The sequence below is a fragment of the Cnephaeus nilssonii genome, assembly GCF_951640355.1.
Source record: "Cnephaeus nilssonii genome assembly, chromosome: 14".
Lineage (NCBI taxonomy): Eukaryota > Metazoa > Chordata > Mammalia > Chiroptera > Vespertilionidae > Cnephaeus > Cnephaeus nilssonii.
Genome location: NC_137085.1, coordinates 77,469,553 through 77,497,393, shown reverse-complemented (window position 1 = coordinate 77,497,393; position 27,841 = coordinate 77,469,553). Strand labels below are relative to the sequence as shown.

The following is a 27,841-nucleotide window of genomic DNA, read 5'->3' as shown; positions in this document are numbered from 1 at the left end:
TAAGGGAAAAGCTTTTAGTTTTTGCCCATTAAATCTGATTTTGGCTGTCAGTTTGTATATATGGCCTTTATCATGTTGAGGCATGATCCATCTATTCCCACTTTGCTGGGAGGTTTTTGTTGTTGTTGTTTTTCATAAATGGGTGCTGGATTTTGTAGAATGCTTTCTCTGCATCTATTGATATGATCATGTGATGTTTATCCTTCAGTTTGTTTATGTGATGTGTCACAGTTATTTATTTACAAACATGGATGCAGGTACCCACTTTGCATCCCCCAAACAAATCCCACTTGGTCCTGGTGTACGGTATTTTTAATTTATTGCTGGATCCAATTTGCTAATATTTTGTTGAGAATTTTAGCATCTATGCTCATCAGGGAGATTAGCCTATAATTTTCATCATTGTAGTGTCTTCATCTGCAGTGGAATTCGGGTAATGCTGGCCTGGTGAAATGAGGCTGGGAGTCTTCCCTCCTCTTGAGTTTTTTTGAATAGTTTGAGGATAGGTGTTAGCTCTTCTTTGAATGTTTGGTAAAACTCACTTATAAAGCCATCCAGTGAAGGACTTTGTTTGTTGGAAGTTTTCTGATTACTGCTTTGATTTCATTATTTGTAGTCAGTCTGTTCAGATTTTCTGTTTCTTCTTTTTTTTTTAAAATATAGTTTTATTTATTTCAAAGAGGAAGGGAGAGGGAGAGAGGGATGGAAACTTCGATGATGAGAGAGAATCATGAATTGTCTGCCTCCTGCATGCCCCACACTGGGGATGGAGCCCACAACCTGGGCATGTGCTCTGACTGGGAATCGAACCATGACCTCCTGGTTCACAGGTTGATGCTCAACCACTAGTCACCACGGCCGGGCTTCTGTTTCTTCTTGATTCAGTTTTGGAAGATTGCATATTTCTAGGAATTTATCCATTTCATCCAGATTTTTCAGTTTATTGGCATATAGCTGTTTATAATATTTTCTTACACTCTTGATTTTCTTGTTAGTTGTTACTCCTCTTTCATTTCTGATTTTATTTATTTGGGTCCTCTCTCTCTTTTCCTTGATGAGTCTTGTTAAAAATTTGTCCATTTTGTTTATCGTTTCAGAGAGCAGCTTTTGGTTTCATTGTTCTTTGTTCTATTTTTTTAGACTCTATTTTGTTTATTTCTGCTATTATCTTTATTTCTTCTAATCAATTTGGGCTTTATTTCTTCTTTTTATAGTTTATTTAAGTATTAATTTAGATTGTTTACTTGAGATTTTTCTTATTTCTTGAAGTAGGACTATACTCTTCTGAAGGTCCCTCTCAGCACTGCTTTTGCTGTGTCCTATAGATTTTGGGTTGTTGTGTGTTCATTTCCATTTGTTTCAAGGTATCTTTTGATTTCTTTCTTAATAATGGCTTCAGAGTGCAAGAGCAGTGATCCTGATGATTCAGATATACTGGATAGAAGCTGTAAATTGCTTTCTTTAAGTGAAAAGGTGAAAGTTCTTGACTTAATAAGGAAAGAATAAAGATCATGTGGTTAGGTTGCTAAAGTCTGTAGTAAGAACACATTTTCTATCTGTGAAGCTGAAGAAGGAAAAAGAAATTAGTGCTAGTTTGCTGGGAGCACATTCATATAACTTTTCTAACTTTTATTACAGTATATTGTTTTTGTTAATCCTCACCTGAGGATATTTTTCCACTGATTTTTTTTTTCTTTTAGAGCGAGTAGAAGGGAGAGGGAGAGACAGAGAGAAACTGATGTGAGAGAGACACATCAACTGGTTGCCTCCCACACATGCCCTGACCAGGGCCGGGGATCAAGCCAGCAATTGAGGCACGTGTCCTTGACTGGAATCAAACTCAGGACCCTTCAGCCCATGGGCTGATGCTCTGTCCACTGAGCCAAACTGGCTAGGGCCAGTATATTGTTTTAATTGTTCTATTTTATTATGCTGTTATTTTTTATCTCTTGCTGCACTTAATTATAGATTAAGTTTTAACAGGTACGTTACGTATAGGAAAAAACAGAGTATATCTAGGGTTGGTACTGTCAGCAACTTCAGGCATCCACTGGGGATCTGGAGATTTGTCCCATGCACTGGAACTACTGTACATTTAAGAAGAGTATCTGTTAATCATTTTAAATGTTTTACCATGTGTTCCCAGCGACTTCCATTGTGTCTTTGAAGATTTCCTCCCAAAGCGGACAAGTCAGCCTCCTAAGCCCTAAAGAAGCCACAAACAGGCCTGGTGAAGGGCCTGGCCTGCCCGGCAGAGGGGCCGGGGGGGAGCAGCACTGCCTGCAGGGGCTCAGTCTTGAAATAAGAATGTGTTCATGCCGTACGTTTTCATTCTGATATAGCCAGTTAACTGGGGAAGAAAAACCCCTACACAATAAATCGAATTCTCAGTATAGTTTAGTGATTAAAGGACATGCCGGCAGTTAAACTCTAGCCCTTCATCTATGCACCAACCTCAGGAAACCTTCCAGGGCCAGTTTCTTTATCTATAAATAAAAGAAAAAGGAGGTGGCCACCTCCAGAGATGGCAGATCTATTGATTTGGATCAACTGTTCACTGAGGATGACCAAGCAAGTTGGATGAAAGATAAAGCTCACCCGTGAAGGTGCCTGGGAAATGTGCAGACTGTGGAGAATGATCCGGTGGGGTCCAGAGAGGAGGAGCCCTGGGCTGTGAGCCAGTATTGGTCTGTTGCCCTGGGGCGTTTTCCATTCTTGCAGGATGGCTGAGAGGTTGGGCACTGATGCTGCACCAGCCTGGGGGAAAGGGGCCAGAACTCGTGGCCAGGAGGCTGGCCCTGCTGGAGCACGGGGCTGGAGAAGCAAGGACAGCCGGAAGGAGGCAGAGAGAAGGGCTGCTTCCGAGCATGGTACCCTCGTGAAGGTGATTTCAGAATGCCGTGTGCTCAGACAGAAGTACAGAGGTTCTTTTTACACAAAGGTGACACCATTCTGGACCCAGTATTTGGCACATCATAAAAAGTAACAGGGCAGAAAGTCCTGGTTCTGGATTAGATGGTGAATACACATCCCATCACCCCTTTCCTCCACTGACCCTAACTATACACCTGGGCCCATCGATGCAGGGCACAGATCTTTGCAGACTCAGGAAATCCGTAGCAGAGGCAGGATGGGGAAGCTCCCAGAATTCCAAGTACCACAGAGCTGGTGGCAAGCTTACTGTTTTCCCTCTGGTGTCTCCTGACCTTGGCTCAGGGCAAGGTGAAGATTCGGGTGAACTCTGGGTGCAGACAGAGAAGCTCCGGGAGAGGCCCTCTGGTTTCAGCTCACAGAATGGAAAGGGTACTTCTCAAGCTCTGAGAGAGGCGTGTGGGGCCCTCTTGTTTCTCCTTCCCTCTCCTCTCTTCTCCTCAGCTCACAGAAAGTTCTGAGGGGCAGCAACAGGTAGCAGGAGACAAACCACGGGAGGGGAGAGCCTTCCTCTCCATTGGGTGGAGCTGGGGCTCAAGAAGTTCATAACCAAAACCCATTACTTTTTGTCTCTCTGACCTCCTGCCACTTAGTCCTGCTTCTCACACGGGAGTGGATGGTTTCTCTCCAGAGGTCTGTAAAGGGAGTTCCAGGGAACCAGGAAGTACCAGGGCAACCCTGGAAAGAGGAGCTTGGGAAAGTAGCTTGATGAAGCTGTTTTCACCTGTGCATGCATGGTTCTGACCCGAATTAGCACATTCAGAACTTTGAGAACTGAGCTAGTAGATGGACTCTCACCGTGGTCCTAAACTGGTCCCTGGATGATACACACGTTTCAAATCAGATTAGTACATCAGAGACACAGATAATTAAACTGACTGTGTAGCCACAGCTCATAGAATGCCGGTTGCAACTTGCAGCTTAAACCTAGCCAGGTCAGTTGCCTGCTAAAGCAAAAATAACATTTCCGTAGGATTTAAACAGACTTAGAATCTCATAATATTATGCAAAATCCAGTCTAATCCAACCGAATCAATTCAATCCAAAAGTATTCGTCAAGTGAAGAACCATAGAAATGTCAACTTGCATGGAAAAAGATGCCCATCACATGATAATGGCAAGATAACATAGATGTTGTAATGATCTGACTGACAAAGGCTTCAAAGCAACTATTATAAAAATGCTTGAACAAGCAATCATAAACATTCTGGAAACAAATGTAAAATAGAAAGTATCAGCAAAGAAATAAAAGATACGAAGAAGAGACCAATGGAAATTGTAAAACTAGAAATTAGAATAATTATTAATTATTCTAATTTCTAGAATAATTAGAAAAAGATCCCAAAAAAATGAACAGAACTTGTGGAACAAGAAAAAAGGTGTAACATTTGTGTCATCAAAGCCACAGAAGGAGAGGAGAAAAATGCAGTGCTGAAAAAATAATGCTGAAAACTTTCTAAATTTGGTGAAAGACATAAATCTACAGATTCAAGGAGTTGAGTTAATTTTACTAGTAATAGGATTAACCCAAATAAATCCATACCTGGACACATTGTAAACTGCTGAAAACGGAAGACAACGAAAACATTGTGAAAGCAGCCAGAGAAAAAATTATGCTTTACTTTTAGGGGAATGGTCATTCAGATGACCATGGAACCATGGAGTCCAGGAGGAAGTGGTGCTGTATTTTTAAAGTGTTGAAAGAATCAACCCAGAATTCTGTATGTGGGGAAAATAGTCTTCAGGACAGCTGGAGTTTGAGGAGTGGAGAACTCTGCCCATATTGAAAAGACAGAGGGAAAGAGACCCCTGAGAAGATAATGGGGCGGAGTGACACCAGCAAGATGGCAGAGTAGGCGATACCAGCCCTCATCTGCCCATAAAAACAACAATTAGCCACCTATCTATATAAGGAAACATCCCTGCGAGGGATTGAGAGTCCAATTAAGAACCTGTGGGAACACAGTAGAACAAAAACAAAGAATAATTGCACAGAAAGGCTTGCTGGGGAGATGACCTTAGCTGAGCTATCAGGAGACAGCTAGGAACAAAGAGGGCTGGTATCCGTATCAGTCACATGGTCTGCTCTGAGAGGACCCGTCATCCTCTGCTGCTGAGGAGCTCTGCAGCCCCCAGGACAGCCCGGGGCTCCATACAGCTTTCAGAGCAGAGGACCCCACACGGTGACGGCCCGGAGCCCACTGGCCTGCTTTGCAGAAGACATTGGCAGCTTTCGCTGTCAAGGTAAGCAACAGCCATTGCTGCCACGGACCCTCCAGGGAGGGAGATGCTATTGCATTCCCCCCCAAAAGAGCTTCTGCTGTGCTACCCTGGGACCAGGCCTGCCAGTTGCCTTCCCCAACCCCGTGCATACCCCAGATCCCAGAGCTCTGGCTGCGTTGGGTGCACACATGCTTCAGTCCCCAGCTCCATGGGAGCTCTGTTCTCGTGTGCCCCAGACACTGGAGGCCCTGCTGCGGTGAACTAGCCAACACCCAGAACTAGAGTTGCCATCACTCCGTGAGCATCTGCACTTTTAGATTCTGCTTTGCCTCTGCACCATGGGGGCCTACACATCAGATACCAGTGCGACCGCCACCACGAGAGTGCCCACAGCTAGACCTGGTGCCAAGGGGATCCCCTTAGCCACAACATCCCCCTGGGAGAAAAAGAGAGCAGAAGGTGCCCAGCAGCCTTCACTGCTGAAGACCCCGACAGCCCCCACAGCCACTCAGCCAGTGGTTGAGGACACCTAAGGCCATGGCCAGTTGCTGACCCAGCTGGCGGAGCTGCAGAGAGCCCCATAGCTGGAACCACCACGTCCCATCTGGCGTCCTTGCACCTACTTGCAAGTGAAGGTCTTTACTCAACAAAATCAGGCTCTAATGCCTGGAAGGGATGACGGCACCATCAGATGCACAGGGCTACAGGAGACGTGGAAAAGCAAGGAACCATGGACCACCAAATAAGCAACAATTTTTTCAATAAGTGACCCCCAAAGAATTAAAGATCCATGAATTGCCAAAAAAATCAGCATAATATACTTTAAGGAAGTTTGGTGACCTTCAAGAGACAATTCAATAAAATCAGGAAAAACAGTATATGAACAAAATGAGAAGTGCAGTAGAGAAATAGAAATAATAAGAACCAAGCAGAAATTCTGGAGTTGAAGATACAACAAATGAAAGAAAAATGCAATAGAGAGCATCAAAATCAGACTTGATCAAGCAGAAAAAAGAATCGGTTTATTTGAAATTATCCAGTCATAGGAGCAAAAAGTAAGAAGAGTGAAAAATGTAAAGAAAGCCTATGTGAATTATAGGCACCAGGAAGCAAGTGATACCTGCATTATGGAATCCCAGAAGGAGAAAGCACAGAAATCCCCAAATCTAGGAAGAGACACATCCAGGTATATGAGTCTCACAGGTCCCCACACACACTCAGCCCAAAGAAGACTTGATCAAGACACATTAAAATAAAACTATCAAAAAATCCAAGACAAAGAATTTTGAAAGCAGCAGGAGGAAAAATACATGAATTCATATCTTACTTGGGAATGTTGAGAGGCTTTCCGCAGATTTCTCCGACACCTTGCAGGCCAGGAGAGAGTGGAAATAATATAATTAAAGTGCTGAGAGGATGAAACTGACACCCAAGGATACTTTAATTGGAAAAACTGTTCTTCAGAAAGATTTTTCAAAATCTTTCCTAGATTAAAAAAAAAAAAGTTGCAGGAGCGCCTCACCGCTGTGTCTGCCTCACAAGGAATGCTCAGGGCAGCTCTTCAAGCTGAAGTGAAAGGACACTAATTAGCAACATGGAGACACGTGGAAGGATAAAATCCGCTGGTGAAGTACATGCACCGTCACCCAGAATAGTATTATAATGGTGGTGTGTAAATCACTTAATTCTAGTAAAAAGGTTAAAAAAGTATTAAAAATAATTATAGTAATTTTTAATGGATACACAATATAAAAAGATGTACATTGTGACATCAAAGACATTAAATGTGGGGAAAGTAAAAGTGTAGAGTTTTTGTATGTAGTCAAAGTTAATAACTTAAAATAGACTGTTACAACGATATTTTTAACATGAGCCTCATGGTAATCACAAAATGAATACCTGGAGTAGATGCACAAAACATAAACAATGCATACCACTATGGAAAACACCATCTAATCACCAAGGCACACCAAGCAAAAGAGGAAGAAAGGAACTACGAAACAGCCAGAAAACAACAAAACAGCAATAGGTCGTAAGTTCTTACTTTTCAGTAATTACTTTAAATGTAAATGGATTAAGTTCTCCAATCAAAAGCTATGGAGTGGCTGAATGGATTAATAACACAAGATAAAACTATATACTCTCTACAATCGACTCACTTCAACTTTAATGCCACACATGAAAGTGAAGGGTGGAAAAATATATTGCAGGCTGATGGAAACCGAAGGCCAGGAATAGCTTTCCTTATATCAGACAAAAGTAGACTTTAGGCCAAAATTTGTATCAAGAGACAAAGATCGTTTTATAATGATAAAGAATCAATTCACCAAGAGGATATAGCACTTGTAAATATAGACGCACCCAACGTTAAAGCACCAAGATATATTAAGCAAAGATGAACAGATTTGCAGGCAGAAATAGCAATGCAACAATAGTAGGGACTTCAGTACCTCTACTTTCAACAACGGATAGATCAGACAGAGAAGGAATAGGAAACATTGGACTTACCACTTTAGAACACATGGACATAACAAGTGCACATGAAACCTTCTCCCGAGAGGTAATGTATCAGATCACAAAACACGTCTTCACACACCTGAGAAGGTTAGTCACATCAGGTTATCTTTTCCAACCACATTGGAGATCAGAAACAGGAAGGCTGGAAAATGCACAAATACATGGGAATTAAACAACACACTTTGGAATAACCAGTGGGTCAAAGGAGAAATCGAAAGAGAAATAAAAATATATCTTGAAAAATGAAAATGGAAACAGCATACTGAAACTAATAGGATGTAGCAAAAACAGTTTTAAGAGGAAAGTTTAGACCACATTAAGAAACAAGAAAAATCTAAAACAAGCTAACTTCACACCTCAAGAACTAGAAAAAGAAGGACTAACTAAGGCTTATAGCAGAAGAAAGAAAAAAGATAGGAGCAAAAATGAATGAACTAGACCAGTGGTCGGCAAACTCATTAGTCCACAGAGCCAGATATCAACAGCACAACGATTGAAATTTCTTTTGAGAGCCAAATATTTTAAACTTAAACTTCTTCTAATGCCACTTCTTCAAAATAGACTCGCCCAGGCCATGGTATTTTGTGGAAGAGCCACACTCAAGGGGCCAAAGAGCCACATGTGGCTCTCGAGCCGCAGTTTGCTGACCACAGAACTAGACGATAAAAATGTAGAAAAGATCAATGAAACTAAGAGGTAGTTTATTGAAAAGTTAAACAAAATTGACAAATCTCTAGACTAAAAAAATGACAAATAAGATTAGGATTGAAAGGGAGACATTACAACTGTAATATAAAGAATCATAAGAGACTACTGTGAACAATTATAATCTAACATATTTGGTAACCCAGAAAAAAAAATGGTGTAAATTCCTAAAAGCATTGCGCAATCTACCAAGACTGAATCATGAAGAAACAGAAAATCTGAATGGACCTGTACCTAGTAAGGAGATTAAGTCAGTAATCAGTAATGTCTCAACAGTGGAAAGCCCAGGACTAAATGACTTCACTGGTGAATTCTACCAAACATTTAAAGAAGAATTAATACTAGTCCTTCTCAACCTCTTTCACAAATAAAATTGAAGAGGAGGGGACACTTCTAAACTCATCTTACCAGACCAGCATTACCAGGATAACAAAGCTAGATGAGGACACGACCAGAATACAAAACTATAGGCTAGTATCCTTGATGAATATAGATGCAAAAATTCTCAACCAAATACGAGCATTATAAACTCAACAGCACATTACAAGAATCATACACTGTGATCATGAGATTTATTCTTGAGATGCAAGGATGGTTGAATATAAGCAATATAAGCAAAAAAACAAATGTGACGCACCACATTAACAGAAGGAAGGGTAAAACCACAGTCATTGCAATAGATTCAGAAAAACTACTTAACGAAATTCAACATCCTTTCATGATAAAAACTTTGTAAACAAATAAGTTATAAAAGAAGTGTACCTCAACATAACAAAGGCCATATACATAAGCCCCACAGCTAACATCATACTCAATGGTGAGAAGCTTAAAGTTTTTCCTCTGAGGTTAAGAACAAGACAAGGATGCCCACTCTTACCACTTCTATTCAACATTGTGGAAGTCCTAGCCAGAGCAGTTAGGCAAGAAAAAGAGCTAAAATGGATTATAATCAGAAAGGAAGAATAAAGTTGTCTCTGTTTGCAGATGACATAATCTTACTCATATAAAACCTTAAAGTCTCCACTAACGTGGTTAGAACTAATAAATGAACTCAGTGAAGTTGCAGGGCACAAACTCAACATGCAAAAATCAGTTGTACTTCATACACTAACCGTGAACTACCTGACAGGTAAATGAAAAAAGCAGCCCCATGTACAGTAGCATAAAAAACTAACTTTGGAATACATTTCACTCGGGAGACGAAGCCCTGAACACTGAAAACTGTGAGACCTTGGTGAGAAAGATGGAAATAAATGGAACGCTATCTTGTGCCGCTGGATTGGAAGAATTAACATTAGTAAAATGTCCATACTCCCAAACCGTCTGCAGAGTCAATGCAATCCCTGTCAAAATTCCAATTGCATTTTTCACAGAAATAGGAAAAACAACCCTAAAATTCCTATAGAATCACAAAAGCCCCCAAATAGCCAAAGCAATCTCGAGAAAGAACAAAGCTGGAGGCATCTCATTTCCTAATTTCAAACTCTATTGCAAAGCCCCAGGGACCAAACAGTAATGCACTGGCATAAAGCAGACACGGAGACTAATGAACGGAACAGCGAGCCCGGGCAGTGTGGTCAGTAACCTGTGACAAGGTGCCAGCACACAATGGGGAAAATAGAGTCTTTTCAGTCAGCGGAGCTGGGAAAACTGGATAGCCACATGCAGAAAAATGAAAGTGGGTCCCTACCTCTCCCATTAAGAAAAATCAACTCAAAATGGATAAAAGACTTAAACATAAGGCCTGACACCATACAATTCCCAGAAGAAGACAGGGAAACCTGGATATTGGTGTGGCAATGATTTTTTTTTTTTTGCATCTGACAACAAAAGCACAAGCAACAGAAGCAGAAACTGTAAGTGGGACTACATCAAACGGAAAAGCGTTGGCACCGCAGAAGCACCAACAACAAAATGAAAAGGCAGCTGCGGGGTGGGAGGACGTATTTGCAAGTCATACATCTGGTAAGAGGTCAGGATCGAAAATGTGTAAGGGCCTCACAGCTCAAGAAAAAAGAAAAACCAGTAGTTCCATGGAAAAGGAGCAGAGCACACGAAGAGACATTCCTCCCAGAAGACACGCAGATGGCCCCTGGGAAGGCGCTGGCGTCACCGATCAGCAGGGAAATGCAGTGCAGATGCGTGCCGATCACCACCTGGCACCTGTGAGGATGGCTCTGTTAAAAGACAGTAGATGAGCCCTGGCCGGTTTGGCTCAGTGGATAGAGCATTGGCCTTTGGATCAAAGGGTCCTGGGTTCGATTCCAGTCAAGGGCATGTACCTTGGTTGCAGGCTCCTCCCCGGGCCGGGCCCTGGTCGGGCGTGTGCAGGAGGCAACCAATCGATGTGTTTCTCTCACATTGATGTTTCTCTCCGTCTTTCCCCCTCCCACTCTCCCTAAAAGTCCCTGGGAACATAGCCTGGGGTGAGGATTAAAAAAAGGCAGTAGGTGACGTGCTGGAGAGGCTGCGGGGAAAAGGGAGCCCTGTGCACTGCCGATGAGAATGTATATTGGTGCAGCCACTATGGAGGTTCCTCAAAAATAGCGCTGTCTTTTAGCCCAGCAGCCCACGCCCGGTGTGCGGCCAAAGGAGGTGGAACCTGTCTCGGAGGGACAGCCACGCCTGCGTGTTCAGCGCAGCACCATTCCCACACCAGACGTGGAAGCAGGGTCAGCACTGAAAACGGACACTCCGTCAGCCTGCAGAAGGAAATCCTGCCGTTGTGACCGCAGGGGAACATGGAGGTCATTATCCACAGGAAATAAGCCAGAGAAAGGCAAACACTGCATGATCTCACTTATATGTGGAATCGGGGGGGGGGGGGGGGCGCACAAAAATAAAGTTGAGCTCAGAACCAATGAGAGAAATGGCGGTTGTCAGAGGCACCGTTTGAAGGAGAAGCATTTGACCATCTCAGTAAATGGAGGAAAACATTTAATCAAATTCAACATTCATTCATGGCTTTGTTATGTGTTATAGGACAGCACACCTTTATTTAAATATCAGAACAAACTCAGAACAGAATTCTTCTGTATGGCTACCGTAATGCCCACGGAGAGAGGCGAGGCGGGAGGGGAAGAGGGTCAGTGTGCCGTGTCACTGGTTTGGTTGCTGTTCTGCGGTGAGAGCGTCCTCGCGTGTCCTGTGTGCGTTGAATTGTTTGGAATGGGAGCTTTGGGGATGATGATGACTGCAGGAGACAGCAGCGTCTCGACTGGTTTTCCTGGCTGTCATGTAAGGCAAAGCTATTCTTACCCAAGATTCAGCAGTTTTTACTAAATAAATTCTCCCCAGTTTGTTGTATGCCTTGGGTTTATTCCAAAGTCCTGAAATAATTGTTATTTTGCAATAAGTATTTTGTTCAGTTTTATAGTTGTTTTGGGGGGAGAGGATTTGCCAGTCTTTTTACCCACCAATCCTGGAACTCAATCGTTTAATTTTTACTTGAGTTGATTTTTTTCTGAGCTAATGTTTTCATGTTTATGCAATCTGTATTATCTGCCCAGGGTTGCCATGGCAAAGTATTCCAAACTAGGCGACTTAACACAACAGAAATGTCTGTTCTCACGGTTCAGAAGCTGGAAGACTGAAGTAAGGGGCCAGCGGTGCCGGGCTCCCGAAGGCTGCGGGGCGTCGGCACGGTGCCGCCGGCCGGGGACGCATCCCTCCATCGGCCTCGGCCCCCAGGCTCTCCCTCGTGTCTGCACTTCGTCTTCCCTGTGTGTGTCCTTTAGTGACTTAAATAACAGGGACATACGTATTTTTATTGTAAAAACAATAGCAAATTCTTCCTTGGCGCTGTGCTGAGTGCTTTCTCTCTGAAAGACCAAGATAAGGATACACATCATCACCACTTACTCTCAGTTCCCTCCTGGAGGTCCTAGATAGTCCAGTGCGGAGGTGAGGGGAAAGGAAGGATGGAGGGAGAGGAGAAGGGAGAAAGAAGTAGCAAAAGAAGGAAAAGCCACAGGATGGAAGAAGCCTCGGCCTGCCTCACACAGTGCCGTCTGAATTCTGTGGCCGGGCCCAGCGCCACCCCGGGGCCTCCGCTCTGCGGCCACGTGCAGAGAGTGCCCTGTCTACTTCCTGGAAATGTCTAAGGAGGCGTCGTGGTGTCAGACAAAAGCTTTATTCTTCGTTTGAAGAAAATGCCATTCATTTCAAAACAAGGTTTTTAAAGCAAGGTTTTACTTTTGGAGTTGGTACCAACTTAAGGCATCCATTCTTCTATTACCTGTCCAATATCGACTACTCTTTAAGTCAGTGGTTCTCAGCCTTTCTAATGCCGCGACCCTTTAATACAGCTCCTCATGTTGTGGTGACCCCCAACCATAAAATCATTTTCGTTGCTACTTCATAACTGTAATTTTGCCTAAGGCCATCGGAAAACACAGATATTTACATTACGATTCATAACAATAGCAAAATTACAGTTATGAAGTAGCAACGAAAATAATTTTATGGTTGGGGGTCACCACAGCATGAGGAGCTGTATTAAAGGGTCGCGGCGTTAGGAAGGTTGAGAACCACTGCTAAGTGGAAATAAGTGCATAATTCCTGCCGTGTAGTAAGATGCTCAGAGCTGAATGGCGATTCTGATTCCTTAGTGTAATTCAGTGTTGGTGTACATAAAAGGGGGTGTTCCTTTTTAAATTACCACTTTTTATTAAAAGTTTGGACAGAATAAGTTATTTTAAGAAGCCCTGGCTCTAACATTTATTGTATTGGGGCAAATTATAATTCAAGGAACATGTTTGTTAAAGTTTTCCCTATTTTGAAGTTGATGCATCAGAGGAAAGGAGAGGAGCCCAGGGTGTGGGTGCCGCCGGCGTGCAGGGCACGTCTTTGGCAGCAGGTGCCAGGTGAGCAGGACCCGCGGGCGGGCACAGAGCGCCTCTCTGTCTCTTCCAGACCCAGCGCCCTGCCAAGACCAGCCGTCCCTGAAGGGAAAGCCCGGCCCCCCGGCCGGTGGGCAGCCTCCGAAGCCGCCGGGCTCCCGGGACACCACCGGCGGCACACGAGCCCCTTCGGCGCCACCCTCCCCCCCTGTGACTGCTGTGCCCCAGGACACGGCCGCACCAACCGCCAGCCCCAGGCCAGAGCCAGCGACGGGGGCTGCCATGCAGGCAGGGGCCCCGGTGACCTCTCAGGGGATGGCCAACGAGCGTGATGCACCCCAGCCACTGGCAGAGACTCACGATGCCCAGCTTGCTGCACGGCCCCCGGATGTGGCCCCAGGGCCCTGCACCTCCCCTCCAGAGGCCCCCCATCACCCCGCTGGCCTCGGGGAGCCCGCCTCAGCCCAGGAGGCCATCACCCAGATGGATGCCCCGCCGGCTCCGGCCCCTGTGCCCAGTGCCTCCGGCGATGCCCCTCAGCCTGCCCTGGGCCCGTCCCTCCCTCCTCTCCCCAGTGCAGTGGGGGCTGTCAGCCTGGCTGCCCCCCAGCTCCCAAGCTCTCCTCTGGGGCCCAGCACCCTCCCCCAGCCACTGTCAGCCTTGGAGTCGGATGGGGAAGGGCCGCCTCCCAGGGTGGGCTTCGTGGACAACACCATCAAGAGCCTGGACGAGAAGCTGCGGACTCTGCTCTACCAGGAGCACGTGCCCACCTCCTCCGCCTCGGCCGGGACCCCGGTGGAGACGGGAGACCGAGACTTCACCCTGGAGCCCCCGAGAGGGGATCCGCCCTGCACAGAGGCCTCCATGGGGGACCTGGCCCTGCCACCCCAGCTGGTGGTGAGTGCTGGCCTGGCCAGAGGTGCCATCCTGGTCAGGGTCTGTGCGGGGGGAGGGCCATGAAGCACCGCCTCCCTCCAGCCGGCGCTCCTGCTCTGAGCCCGACCTCCCAGTTTGTTTGGCAACAAGTGGCCAGTTTGGGGGACGCAGGGTGTGCGTGTGCGTGTGCGAGTGCGTGTGCGAGTCAGGACCCGCTGGGCCAGCTGGTGTGTGTGGAGCGCCTGGGCCGGCCCGGCTCCAGCCTGGAGGACACAGCCGGGTGGTAGAGGCGGGGAGGGCATTGTAGCTGCGGGGAGGGCAGCGCGTGAGCTCCTGGCTCCTTCCTCTCTGTTTCTTCCTGCAGCTGGATCAGCCCGGACCGGCCCCTGGGCCGGCAGCTGCGCTGGAGCAGACCGGAGCCTCGCCAGGGACAGGTGATGGCACGGTGCACCCACCCTCCCTCCGCAGCGCCTTGCGTGGGGCCAGACAGGGCAGCGCCCGTCATGGTGCCTTAGCGCACGCTCACACGCCTGAGGGAGTCCACCGCCCGTGGGCACGGCAGACCGTCCTCCGCCTGGCGGGGTCAGCCTGTCAGTGCGGCCGGCTGGCCCGCGCCACCTGCGTGGGTGTTGTCGCGTGTGGGTCTCGGCTCAGGCCAGGCCCCCACACGTCAGCTCGCTCTGCCCGGTCATTCACTCCGCACAGTAGCTCTGGGAACGCAGCTCAGAAATATCAGGCTGTGTTCCCATTCTGTGGGGGCAAGCAGGCAGCCTTGATGGCATTCTCTAACACAAGCAGCGGGGCGAGGCTCAGCCCTGTCGATCTGCACCTTCCAGGGCCTCATGTGACCCGTTCATTACCAGACCCTGTCAGGGAGGCCCGTGACACCATGGGGTGGTAGAGGCGGCAGGGGGAGAGGGGACCCCATGGGGTGGTAGAGGCGTTAGGGGGAGAGGGGACACCATGGGGTGATAGAGGCAGCAGGGGGAGAGGGGACACCATGGGGTGGTAGAGGCGTTAGGGGGAGAGGGGACACCATGGGGTGGTAGAGGCGTTAGGGGGAGGGGGGACACCATGGGGTGGTAGAGGCGTTAGGGGGAGAGGGGACACCATGGGGTGGTAGAGGCGTTAGGGGGAGAGGTGACACCATCGGGTGGTAGAGGCGTTAGGGAGAGAGGGGACCCCATGGGGTGGTAGAGGCGTTAGGGGGAGAGGTGACCCCATGGGGTGGTAGAGGTGTTAGGGGGAGAGGGGACACCATGGGGTGGTAGAGGCGTTAGGGGGAGAGGGGACACCATGGGGTGGTAGAGGTGTTAGGGGGAGAGGTGACCCCATGGGGTGGTAGAGGCGGCAGGGGGAGAGGGGACACCATCGGGTGGTAGAGGCGTTAGGGAGAGAGGTGACCCCATGGGGTGGTAGAGGCGTTAGGGGGAGAGGGGACACCATCGGGTGGTAGAGGCGTTAGGGGGAGAGGGGACACCATGGGGTGGTAGAGGCGGCAGGGAGAGAGGTGACCCCATGGGGTGGTAGAGGCGTTAGGGAGAGAGGTGACCCCATGGGGTGGTAGAGGCGTTAGGGGGAGAGGTGACACCATGGGGTGGTAGAGGCGGCAGGGGGAGAGGTGACCCCATGGGGTGGTAGAGGCGTTAGGGGGAGAGGTGACCCCATGGGGTGGTAGAGGCGTTAGGGAGAGAGGGGACCCCATGGGGTGGTAGAGGCGTTAGGGAGAGAGGGGACACCATGGGGTGGTAGAGGCGTTAGGGGGAGAGGGGACACCATGGGGTGGTAGAGGCGTTAGGGGGAGAGGGGACCCCATGGGGTGGTAGAGGCGTTAGGGGGAGAGGGGACCCCATGGGGTGGTAGAGGCGTTAGGGAGAGAGGGGACCCCATGGGGTGGTAGAGGCGTTAGGGGGAGAGGGGACACCATCGGGTGGTAGAGGCGTTAGGGGGAGAGGGGACCCCATGGGGTGGTAGAGGCGTTAGGGGGAGAGGTGACCCCATGGGGTGGTAGAGGCGGCAGGGGGAGAGGGGACCCCATGGGGTGGTAGAGGCGGCAGGGGGAGAGGGGACCCCATGGGGTGGTAGAGGCGGCAGGGAGAGAGGTGACCCCATGGGGTGGTAGAGGCGTTAGGGGGAGAGGGGACACCATGGGGTGGTAGAGGCGTTAGGGGGAGAGGGGACACCATGGGGTGGTAGAGGCGTTAGGGGGAGAGGTGACCCCATGGGGTGGTAGAGGCGTTAGGGGGAGAGGGGACACCATGGGGTGGTAGAGGCGTTAGGGGGAGAGGTGACCCCATGGGGTGGTAGAGGCGTTAGGGGGATAGGGGACACCATGGGGTGGTAGAGGCGTTAGGGGGAGAGGGGACACCATGGGGTGGTAGAGGCGTTAGGGAGAGAGGTGACCCCATGGGGTGGTAGAGGCGTTAGGGGGAGATGGGACACCATGGGGTGGTAGAGGCGGCAGGGAGAGAGGGGACACCATGGGGTGGTAGAGGCGTTAGGGGGAGAGGGGACACCATGGGGTGGTAGAGGCGGCAGGGGGAGAGGGGACCCCATGGGGTGGTAGAGGCGTTAGGGGGAGAGGGGACACCATGGGGTGGTAGAGGCGGCAGGGGGAGAGGGGACACCATGGGGTGGTAGAGGCGGCAGGGGGAGAGGGGACACCATGGGGTGGTAGAGGCGTTAGGGGGAGAGGGGACCCCATGGGGTGGTAGAGGCGTTAGGGGGAGAGGGGACACCATGGGGTGTTAGAGGCGGCAGGGGGAGAGGGGACACCATGGGGTGGTAGAGGCGTTAGGGAGAGAGGTGACCCCATGGGGTGGTAGAGGCGTTAGGGGGAGAGGGGACACCATGGGGTGGTAGAGGCGGCAGGGGGAGAGGGGACACCATGGGGTGGTAGAGGCGTTAGGGAGAGAGGGGACCCCATGGGGTGGTAGAGGCGTTAGGGGGAGAGGGGACACCATGGGGTGGTAGAGGCGGCAGGGGGAGAGGGGACACCATGGGGTGGTAGAGGCGTTAGGGGGAGAGGTGACACCATGGGGTGGTAGAGGCGGCAGGGGGAGAGGGGACACCATGGGGTGGTAGAGGCGTTAGGGGGAGAGGTGACACCATGGGGTGGTAGAGGTGTTAGGGGGAGAGGTGACATCATGGGGTGGTAGAGACGGCAGGGGGAGAGGTGACCCCATGGGGTGGTAGAGGTGTTAGGGGGAGAGGTGACACCATGGGGTGGTAGAGGTGTTGGGGGAGAGGTGACACCATGGGGTGGTAGAGGTGTTAGGGGGAGAGGTGACACCATGGGGTGGTAGAGACGGCAGGGGGAGAGGTGACCCCATGGGGTGGTAGAGGTGTTGGGGGAGAGGTGACACCATGGGGTGGTAGAGACGGCAGGGGGAGAGGGGACACCATGAGGTGGTAGAGGTGTTAGGGGGAGAGGTGACACCATGGGGTGGTAGAGACGGCAGGGGGAGAGGTGACCCCATGGGGTGGTAGAGGTGTTGGGGGAGAGGTGACACCATGGGGTGGTAGAGACGGCAGGGGGAGAGGGGACACCATGGGGTGGTAGAGGTGTTAGGGGGAGAGGTGACCCCATGGGGTGGTAGAGGCGTTAGGGGGAGAGGGGACGCCATGGGGTGGTAGAGGCGTTAGGGGGAGAGGGGACACCATGGGTGGTAGAGGCAGCAGAAACTCACGATGCCCAGTTTGCTGCACGGCCCCCGGATGTGGCCCCAGGGCCCTGCACCTCCCCTCCAGAGGCCCCCCATCACCCTGCAGGCCTCGGGGAGCCCGCCTCAGCCCAGGAGGCCAACACCCGGATGGATGCCCCGCCGGCTCCGGCCCCTGTGCCCAGTGCCTCCGGCGATGCCCCTCAGCCTGCCCTGGGCCCGTCCCTCCCTCCTCTCCCCAGTGCGGCAGGTGACCATCAGCTGTGTCGAGGGCCTGCTGAGACCCGAGTGGATTGGGCTGACACCTGCTCCCTCCCAGGCTCTAGGGCGCCCCCTGTGAAGGCGGGGAGGTTGGGACAGCTGCTCACTGTGGCCCCTTCCCTCCCACCATGCCCTCCCCGGGACCCCTGCCTGAGCCCCAGTGATGGTGTCCCTGTCCCCAGCAGCACCTGTGAGCAGCACACGGGGCCCCGAGGGAGGCCGGGCAGCCTCGGGCTCACCTGCAGCCACCAGGGCCCCTCAGGTAGGTGTTCTCCGCGACGAGACCGGGCGGGCTCGGCCGGGTGGTGGCGTTTGCTCTCTGCTGGCGTTCGTGTGGAATCGTTTCTCTTCTGTTTCCCAAGGGTGCCCCCACGCCCACCATCCCTGCGCATCTGGAGCCCGCAGACCAGAGTGGCGGGGCGCCCGGGGTGCTGACCCAGGGCGGCCAGGCCCGTGCCCCGCAGCCCCCTGGTGCTCTGGCCTCAGGGTCCCCTCGGAAGCAGCCCGGGCAGCAGGACGGCAGCTCTCCAGCCAAAACCGTGGGCCGGTTCTCCGTGGTCAGCACCCAGGACGAGTGGACCCTGGCCTCCCCCCACAGCCTGCGGTACTCGGCCCCGCCCGACGTGTACCTGGAGGAGGGTCCCGGCAGCCCCGACGTGAAGCTGGCCCTGCGGCGGGCGCAGACGGCCTCCGCCCTCGAGGTCTGCCAGGAGCCCTTGTCCAGCGACTCTGGGGACGAGCGTGTACCCGGGAGGCCGCCGGCGCTGAAGCCGGGCTCCCTGCCCCGCAGCAGTGGCAGCTCGGCTGGCGATTTCGTGAGGAAGGCCGCGGCCCTCCTGCACCGGTCCGCGGGGGCTGGGCCCCCGGGCCCCGAGGCCCCCCGCAGGGCGGGCGTGAAGGTCCCCACCATCAGCGTGACCTCCTTCCACTCCCAGTCGTCCTACATTAGCAGCGACAACGACTCGGAGCCCGAGGACGCGGACATCAGGAAGGAGCTGCAGAGTCTGCGGGAGAAGTAGGTCCCGTGGGTGTGGGTGTGGGTGTGGGTGTGGGTGTGGGTGTGGGTGTGGGTGTGGGTGTGTGCAGGGCGCCGAGGCCCGGGCTCTGCCATGCACCCTGGGGCCTGGGCCAGGTGGCGGGCAGCGGTCGCTGCTGTGCTGCTGGCCTGGCCCCTGGTCTGGGGGCCCTGCCTCTTCACCCCACGGCCGCCCCTCCTGAGGCCTCGGCAGGACAGCGGGTGTCCCCAGACCAGGCCCCTCACGCTGCCTCTGAAGTGCGGCCACCGCCTGGTCAGGGCCCCAGCCAGCTGCACCCTGGCCTCCTGGGCAGGAGGACCCCGTGTGGTTGCTGCGGTGGGAGAGGCTGGCGTCCTGGACAGAAGGCTGAGGGCAGAGGGCTCTGGGGTGGACCCAGGAGCTGCCCACAGGCCCAGGAGCCTGGCCAGCCTCTCCTGCTCCTCCTCTGGGTGGGCGGGCAGGGCTGTGCCTGCCCGGAGGGGGCGGGAGAGCTTGCCTGCCCTGCCCTGGCCCCCCACCCCTACCCCTTGAGGCCGGCCCCTCCCCCACCCCCTCATCCCAGCCTGGGCACCCAGTACTTGTTGCTCGCTGCCTTGGTGCCTTGTCAGACCCCTGGGCACCCTGTGGGGATACAGGTGCCTGCCTCCCCACCTGCATTTGCAGTTCATAGGACCCCAGAGCCCCATAATCTGAGAGGCCCACTTGGGGCAGCGGTCTCGCTCCCAGCTGACCAGGCATCTCTCCCCCGCTCCAGCCAGCTTCCCCCTTGAAACTCACACTCTGTGAATCTAATCGGATGCAATAGCACTTTTCTGTTTAGAGAATCATTTTTCTAAAATAAATCTGACAGGCGTTGAAGACGTAATAGGAAAAATTAGAACTTCTTTTCCTTCTGCCTCATCACGAAAACACCTGTTTCCCGCCACACACCAAGGGGTGGGCGCGGCTGCCACAGCCAGGGCTGCCACCGTCTCAGCAGAGGCTTCCCACCCGGCGGCCTGCCAGGTCCGCTCTGCCCGTGGGGTGGTGCCGAGCTGGGAGGCCCTGGCAGGGCGGGGCTGGCTGACCACATGTCTCTCTGAGATGCCCCTGGCGCTCGCTCCCTTGCGGGGAGGAGAAAACAGCTGGTAAGCGAGGCGCCTCCCGGTTCCGAGTGCTGGCCGTTCTTGTTCTCACCTGTGATGATGTGCAGGGCTTGTACTGTGAGCACAAATGTGTGACGGTGTCCATACCCAGCCTCCCCCCAAAAAACAAAAACGAACAACCCCCCGAGTCCGAGCCTGGAGGGAGCGCGTCTCTGCAGCTGGTCAGGGCGCGTGATCCCACGTGGCTGACATGTAAACAGGAAAACGTTGGGATAAACGCCGGCTCCTTTGAGCAGCCGCACTGCCCGGTGCCTGCAGGCGGCCTGCCCCCCCCCCCCCCCCACGCTCCTGTCCGCCTTGGCCGGAGCCCACCCAGCCCTCTGCTCCCCCACAGGCACCTGCGGGAGATCGCGGAGCTGCAGAGCCAGCAGAAGCGAGAGATCGAAGCCCTGTACCGCCGCCTGGGCAGGACCCTGCCCCCCAACCTGGGGCTCTTGCACACGGCCCCACCCGCCGGCCGCCGGAGGAAGGCCAGCAGGAGCAAGCTGAAGGCTGGGAGGCTGCTGACTCCACTGGTGCAGCAGCTCAAGGTCGTGGCCTCCAGCACAGGTCGGCCCTGTGCCTGCTGGGGGCTGGGCTGGGGCTGGGCAGGTGGAGGCAGGCACCCGGACCTGGAAGGGCGCTTTTCACCCCTCACTGAGCGGGACCACGGGCCGTGGCCAGAGGAAAGGACCGAGCGCAGGTCTGCTCTGCCCGGGAGCTGCAGCTGCAGCGAGGGAGGGAGGGAGGAGGCTCGGGCTCTCCAGAGCCGGGCTGCTCTTCCCCAGGGGCTCCGCCCTGCAGGGTGCTGCCGGGACCGGGCTGTTTCCTGGCGTTTCTTAGACATATGTCACCACAGGGGGGCTGAGCAGCTGCCTTGGGGGAGGGGCAGGGCGGTGAGGCCCCAGCACTGAGGGTGCCCGCGGACCCCGAGCCCTGGCACCCCGGGTGGAGACCCGGTGAGTGGAAATCTCAGCCGCACCAGGTGGGAAGCGGGCCACAAGCCCTCCCTCTGGGCGTCGCGTGGCACCTGCAGGGCGCGGAGCACAGTGCCGAACCGCAGGCCATGCCTGCCCTGGAGCCGCCGGGACCACGTAGTGAGGAGGCGGCTCGCCGGCCCCCGCAGCCAGGGCCCCCGGAGCTGCCGTGTCCTTCCCACGCGTTTGCACGAGGCAAGCCCGACTCGGTGCTGTCGACCGGTGGAGACTGGTCATTTCTTTAATCCTCCCGGCACACCCACGTGGGTCACCCAGCCACGTGCCCATGCCTGCAGGGCCTCGGCTTCCCCAAGGTCACCCAGCAACAAGCAGAGAGGACAGCTGCGCACCGTGCGGGCCGGGCTGCCCTCGGCGCCTCATAGTCCTGTCCCTTCTCCCCACCCAGGTCATTTGTCAGACTGCAGCCGCGCCCCTCTTGCCCAGGACCCCGCCAGGGCCGGGGCAGGGCCCGCAGCAGCGGCAGACTCCTGTGGGAAGGCAGTGCAGACCCAGCAGCCCTGCTCCGTGCGGGCCTCCTTGTCTGCAGACATCTGCTCCGGCTTAGCCAGTGACGGGGGCGGAGCCCACGGCCCAGGTGATTCCCAGCTTGCCCGCCTCTGAGCATGTGCTAGCCACGCAGGGCCGTGTGGTGTAGCGGGGACGTGAGCTGTGGCCGAGGCTGGCGACAGCTCCTGAAGGAAGTGACCCTAGAGGTAGCCTTTGAATGAGAAGAGTGGGTGGCCACCCATCACCGTCTTGCTTTAAGTGGCTCCGAGGGAGGCGTGCTTGGCTAGAGCAACCTGGGGAAGGACCACTGAGGTCAGACGTGGTGTCTGCGGTGTGGTTTGTGCCGGGCGCCAGGCACTGCCCGCTCTGCCCTGCCCTGTTCCCTGCTAAACATGGGTCCAGAAGGGCCGCGGGGGCCCGGGGCACAGCTCTGGAGCTGGGAGTTGGGCCTTGAGGTGGAATGGCCGTGGACACAGCAGCTGTGCGATGAGGCACTTCTCCACGCCATCTCTGCAGAGGCGTGGGGACCGCAGCCACATCCGGTCCCTGCCCTGCCCCGCACGCGCTCCTGGGTCTGCCTCTCTCCGCTCCAGCGCTTCCTCCTTTCCATTACGTGGTCAGTGGCTGCGGTCCTCGGGGCTGGGCGAGTGCAGCCGTGGATGCTAAGTGGCGAGGCTGGTGTGGCTGGTGGTGCAGGAGCAGCCGGAGACTGTACTTGATGCCTGTCTCTGTTCTCTTCCCTCTATATTCACTTGCAGGCTGGACGGTTTACCACCCAACGTCTGAGAGAGTGGCCCATAAGTCTAGTAGCAAACCTCGCGCTCGATTCCTCAGTGGACCCGTGTCTGTGTCCATCTGTCTGTATTTGTTCTTTTGTATTTTATCACCTCCCGGCCCTTGGCTCTCCCTCCCGCTCCCTGTCTCCATCACCTCCACATGCTTTATAGGACGCCTCCCCTACGCCATTGAGCTCATTTACTTAATATCGAAACAGAGCCTCGTCCACACCCACCCGTCTGGCCCCAGAAAGCACGGTGCATGCTCGCAGCTCCTGCCGGCACCGGCGGCACACACAGCGGCCCGCCTGAGCCCACGCAGACCCGCCCCGCCCCCAGGCCGTGCTGCACTTCTCTCGTCACCTTGTATTCTTGTGACGTTGGACATACTTTTATTTCTGTTGCGATTGTGGCAAATACACACATTCACTGTCCCCAGTTCCAGCAACAACAAGACAGCCCGCCTTCTCTCCATGCATGACGTGCTTCACACGTGTCTGGACTTTGAAGACATGCATGTGAGCAAGATAGTGCTGGCAGGTCACCGTAAAAGGCCCGTGTCACAACATCCAGAACCCCCCGCCCCCCCCCCCCCCCCCCCCCCGCATGCGGACATGCTGAGCGCTCACACCAGCTGGGACCCCCAGCCCCGCCCCTCTGCTCGCCCCAGGACCTCCCAGCCCCGGGAGAGCTGGCCCCAGCCCCTCCGGGGTCTCTAGCTCCTGCACTGCACCTGGTGGCGCCCCCTCGCCTCAGGGCTAGCGAGGCAGCCGGCTGTGCAGCCCACAAGCCCCGTGACAGCACTCAGTCCCAGCCGCCCACGCCCCGGTGCCCTCCTGGGACCCGGACGTGTGCCCAGGAATGGGGTACCTGCTCAGGGCTCTCCCAAATTGTTTCTTATCCCTCAGATGGATTGGCAAGGGAATCAAAAGCTGTGGGCTTCTAGATTTTTGTTTTTAACAGAAAAATTAAGCTTTTTGCCAATTGGATTGGACATGCTGGTTTGGGCGTGTGGTCTTTTGCTTGTACAATAAAGATACATTGTGCTTGCTGGGACCTGAGGCCACGCCCACGGGAGGCACCCATCCCCCCAGAGGGCACGGCTCCTCCCAGGCAGCAGGCCGGAGGCAGGCGGGGACCAGGGAGAAGGGCCCAGGGCCTGCCCGGCGCTCCTCATTCACGGACAGATGCTGGTTCAGCGTGGGGGCGCCGGCTGCTGGGTAGTCGCAGTCAGATAGTTGGAGTCAGGTGGGGGCCAGCTCTCTGTCACTCCTCGGCCGTGCGCATGCGCGCGGAGCTGTGGTGTGAGCACATCCGGGTCCCCAGGTGTCTCCTGCGCAGAGGCGACTTGGTCCCTGCCGGAGGGCGGCTGCCGCAGGTGGGAAGTCCATGTGAGCAGGGGTTCCCCAGGGCGCCACGCCAGCCGCAGGCCATCACCACTTCCCTGCAGAGCCACCTGTTCTGCTTTTAGGGTTTTCCTTGTTTTTCACTATCACTTACTGTTCCAACATCAAAGAGAAATTTGAGGCCGAGCAGGGACAAGGAGATTAGGTTTTGCTGCTGCCCTGGCCCGGAGGAAAGGAGTGTGTGAGGCACAGCTCGGTGCCGACGGGCCGGGCCCGGTGGGGGGTTTCAGGCGGCACCCGCTGCCGGGCTGGCCTGCTCCCTCGGTGCTGTGAGGGCGATGATCCTGCTGTTGGCACAGCCTGGCCAGCTCTCAGGCAGGAAGCGGCCCCTGGCTCTGAGGCTGCGGTGAGGAGCGTGCGGCCTGCACGGCCCGCTTGTCGGGGCAGGTGCCCTGAGCGCCCCAGCCGCTCTGCTGGGGCCCGAACACCCAGGACCCCTCCCTTCGGTGCTGGTACCGGCCCTCGGCTCCTGGAGCTCCTGTTCGCGGGTGCCTGGTGACCCGGGGGCCCACGACGGGGGAAGGACATTGGTCTGGTAGCGGAGAGGTCGGCCACAGGGAGGTGGAGCAGAGCTGGAGTCGGGTGCGAGCCCCGCCTAAGCCGGAGGGAAAGCAGAGAATGGTGGGTTCTCCCTCCTGAAAGGAAAGGAGACGCATCTGGAAAAGTCAGCTCTGTGTGAAGTTTGGAAGCTGCCCTGGAACTCAGAGATGAGGGAGCTGGGGGGGGGGGGGGGGGGGCTCCGCAGAGCTGTGGGCAGTGCCAGGCGCTGGGAGGCGGTGCCTGTGGGAGAGGCAGCCAGGCCTGGGCCGAGCAAGGTGGGCACAGCCTCAGCAGCACAGCCTCAACCCTCGACCCTGCTGACTCCCGAGCTGCTGCTCATCCTGCAGGCCCCCTGCCCGGTGAACGCCGGGTCGGGCTGCGGAAGTGATGGGTCCTGGTGTCCTGTGGTCAGCCAGCCCGTGGGCTCCTCCCCTCCCAGAGCAGGGCTCACGTCCTCGGGGACATCGTGTACTCCGGGCCTTTGGCCACGTGCCCGGGGTCCAGGCTGCAGCAAGGTTGTCTCTGGGCCCCCGAGGCCCGCCTTAGCTGGGCGTGTTTCCCTCCCGCCCTCCTGTGAGGGCCTGCTGCAGTGGGTGTGGGAGAGGGCCCGGGGTGGGGGGGCCAAGGAGGAGAGCCTCCATGCACCCCCGCACCTCCGCTCACGCAGGCCGCATTGGTGAGCGCTGGCCCCCAGGCTGTCCGAGGGGCCGGCCCTGTGCTTGGGGCCTGTGCGGCCCAGACGGGGCTGCTGCCAGGTCCTGCTCCACAAACCAGGTTTGGACTTTCCTCCGCTTGAGAGGCTGGTGGCTCAGTCCGTAGACACCCAGAGCAGTGCCTTGGCGCGACCCCGCTTTCCTCTGCCAGACCGAGTGCATGCTGCCACTGTCGGGGTGCACCACCCCTCGGCCACGGACCTCCTCATGCGGTGGGAGCCCCACAGGGCCGGCCCTCCGACAGCCTTTGAGCACCAGGGCAGAGGCAGGTGTGGGTGGCTGTGGGCCCGGCCCATCGGTAAGCAGCCCCCCTCTGGCACCCTCGAGTTGGAGGCATCGCCTGGCAGCCAGCCAGAGGCCGGGGGAGGTGGAGGCAGGCGCCAGCAGGCTGGCTGTCCACGCCAGGAGCAGCCCCTGCGCCTGTGCCGGGTGCGTGTGGGGCGAAGGCGGGCCGCTCGGCACCCCTGCCGCCACGTGCTGCCCCAGGCAGGAGAGCGGCTGGCCCGCCCCTGGGCCTTCCCGGGTGTTCTGGGGCCTGGAGGCTGGCTCGGCTCTTCCCAGGGCCTTGGCCGAGGACGGAGTCCTGCAGGGACACCCTGCTCTCCACAGGAAGGTAGGGGTGGGGCTGGTCTGCTTTTCACCCCCACACCCCGAGGCCTCCTCAGGCTCCTTGTCGGCCTGTCAGCCCGTGTGGCTCCTGGCGCCCTCGCTGCTGCCGAGGCCTCGCGGGCGGGAGTGTCGGTTTGGTGAGCAGCCGGGCGCAGACGCGGGGACGGGCTGAGGGGCAGGGCTGTGGGCGCCCAGTGGCGTGAGCGCAGGGCATGGCGAGGAGCTGACGGTGTTGAAGTCCAGCGGGGGCCCGGAGCGGCTGTGCTCGGCTCTCACGGGCCGGTCAGGTGTGGGGCGGGGCCTGAGCACCGCGTCCCGGTGGCCGCCCGGCCCTGGGTTTCCAGTGAGGTCCCTGGGCTTCCTCTGCAGGCCCTCCGGGGGGTTGAGCAGGCGCCTGGCCGCGGGTGGCCGTCCCGGGAGGACGGAGCCACGGGAGCCAGCCCTGCCCGGCCCGGCGGCCGCCAGAACTCGTCGGGCCGTGGAGACCTGGCTGGTGTTCAGTCCCGTGCTCTGGGTCAGCGGGTGGGGCCTGCTGCAGTCTGGGCGCTGAGGCTCACCCCCCCGCCCCAAGAACGTGACGGGGAGTACGCAGACAGGCTCTGGGTGGCCACGCGCCCTGCGGCCCGGAGGGCCGTCGCACAGGCCCTTCAAGGCTCACCCCGGGCGGTGGGTCTGGGTGCTGCTTGTCCCTTTGCCTGTCTGTGCTCGTTAGAGACGGCAGGAGGAAGGGGAGCAGGGTGCGTGCTGGGGGCTGCGGCGCCTCCGGGCGCGGCGTGGGTGTGCGCAGGGCCTGCTGCTGTGAGGGCGTGGGCAGGAGCCAGACCCTCCGCTGGCGCAGCCTTGCTGAGTGACCTTGGGGATGCCCGAGCCCCTGCTGTCCCACCTCAGCTCCTGACTCCCGAGTCCCTCCCGCTCTCCCTCTGGTTGGGCAGACTGTCAGGGCCGCCGACGCTGAGGTCAGCGTGTGCCGTCTGTCGGCACAGACAGGCTCCGGGACCGCAGGGCCGGCCACCTGTGGCGGGGCCGCGCCCTGCCTGCTGGGTAGGAGATACCAGACAAGACCCAGTGGGAGAGAATCGTCCCCTGCCTCTCCCCCCCTGGACAGGACTGCCGCCTTCCCTGCCCGCGCTGGCCTCAGCCCGCAAAGCAATGTATCTTTTTGCACTTGGAAAGCCCCATGGCCTGAGGGCCGGGCCGGCTCCGGAGCCAGCTCACTCCTGGCGCGGCCAGGGGCTCCCAGAGCCCCACCTTGGAGCCGAGTGGCGAGCGCTGCCCTTTTCTTGGTTTGGTTTCTTTTTCTTTTCTTTTTTGGGATGTGTTTCTAGAGATGCACACTCTTCTCTCTGAACGTGGGCTTGGCCTGCACCCCCGCCCTCAGCGAGCTCGCGAGCCGCACCCCGAGCCAGGGGCACCCCGAGCCCGAGGCCGTCCTCCCGCTCCGGCCTGCTGGCCCCTGCTCCTCGCACACCGACGACTCGCGTATAGTGGCTCGTCCCGTGCTGCTGTCCGGCCTAACCCTGTGGTCTGTGTGGTTCTCTCTCCCTTGCAGGGTCTGCCTTGAAGCGTCTCTGTCTAGGCAAAGAGCACAGCAGTCGTAATTATCGGTTTTTCACTCGTCCGCTCTCCATCGCATGGGCTTTCTGTGGCTAGTGCCCCTCGGCTTCCGCGCCGCCTGCAACCACAGGGCCGGCGGGCAGGCAGGTGTGGGCCTGCACTGTGCCCGCCCTCCGGGGCACCGCTCACCACCGCCCGGCGGGGCAGCCCCTGGCGGTGCCCCTTTGCGTCTCCGTGGGTCTGAGTGTGCGTTCCGGCCAGTTCACCTCTAACGGCCTGGCCTCCGGACATCACACGTCACCCATCGCTGATTGGCTCCTTTTCCAAAACCTCGGAAGGAGTATTCCCGTGAGGTGCTCAGGACAGTGCCAGAGGAGGAGGCGGGGCAGAGCGGGACCACCGACCTGGCCGCCCACTGCTCATCTCGTGCCTTTTTTTTTCCCCCTTTTTTTCTTTTCTGGCTGAAACATTCATGTAGATACAGCTCATGTGTGTAGAATCTCATTACTAACGTTCAACTGTGTGTCTGCTTTTTTGTTGCGAGCCACTAAAGTAGACTACATTTTGCAATAGCTTGTTTGAAGAGATGGTCATAGGTTATTT

The 27,841-nt window shown here is 55.6% G+C and overlaps 1 protein-coding gene across 7 annotated transcripts in view; it reads left to right on the top strand.

Moving 5' to 3' along the window:
- The window catches only part of WNK2 (WNK lysine deficient protein kinase 2), a 113,976-nt gene that overhangs the window by 67,311 nt on the left and 18,824 nt on the right, over nucleotides 1-27,841 (top strand). For 2 of the 7 annotated variants that reach the window (XM_079789748.1, XM_079789745.1), the window contains exons 20-27: nucleotides 13,291-14,114; nucleotides 14,458-14,527; nucleotides 18,199-18,278; nucleotides 18,379-19,031; nucleotides 20,512-20,726; nucleotides 21,540-21,728; nucleotides 22,399-22,497; nucleotides 27,234-27,278. In XM_079789748.1, coding sequence (XP_079645874.1) covers nucleotides 13,291-14,114; nucleotides 14,458-14,527; nucleotides 18,199-18,278; nucleotides 18,379-19,031; nucleotides 20,512-20,726; nucleotides 21,540-21,728; nucleotides 22,399-22,497; nucleotides 27,234-27,278 — 2,175 coding nt within the window. The remainder of the gene's footprint in view (nucleotides 1-13,290; nucleotides 14,115-14,457; nucleotides 14,528-18,198; nucleotides 18,279-18,378; nucleotides 19,032-20,511; nucleotides 20,727-21,539; nucleotides 21,729-22,398; nucleotides 22,498-27,233; nucleotides 27,279-27,841) is intronic. The other 5 variants (XM_079789746.1, XM_079789749.1, XM_079789747.1 and 2 more) reach the window with 5 other exon arrangements.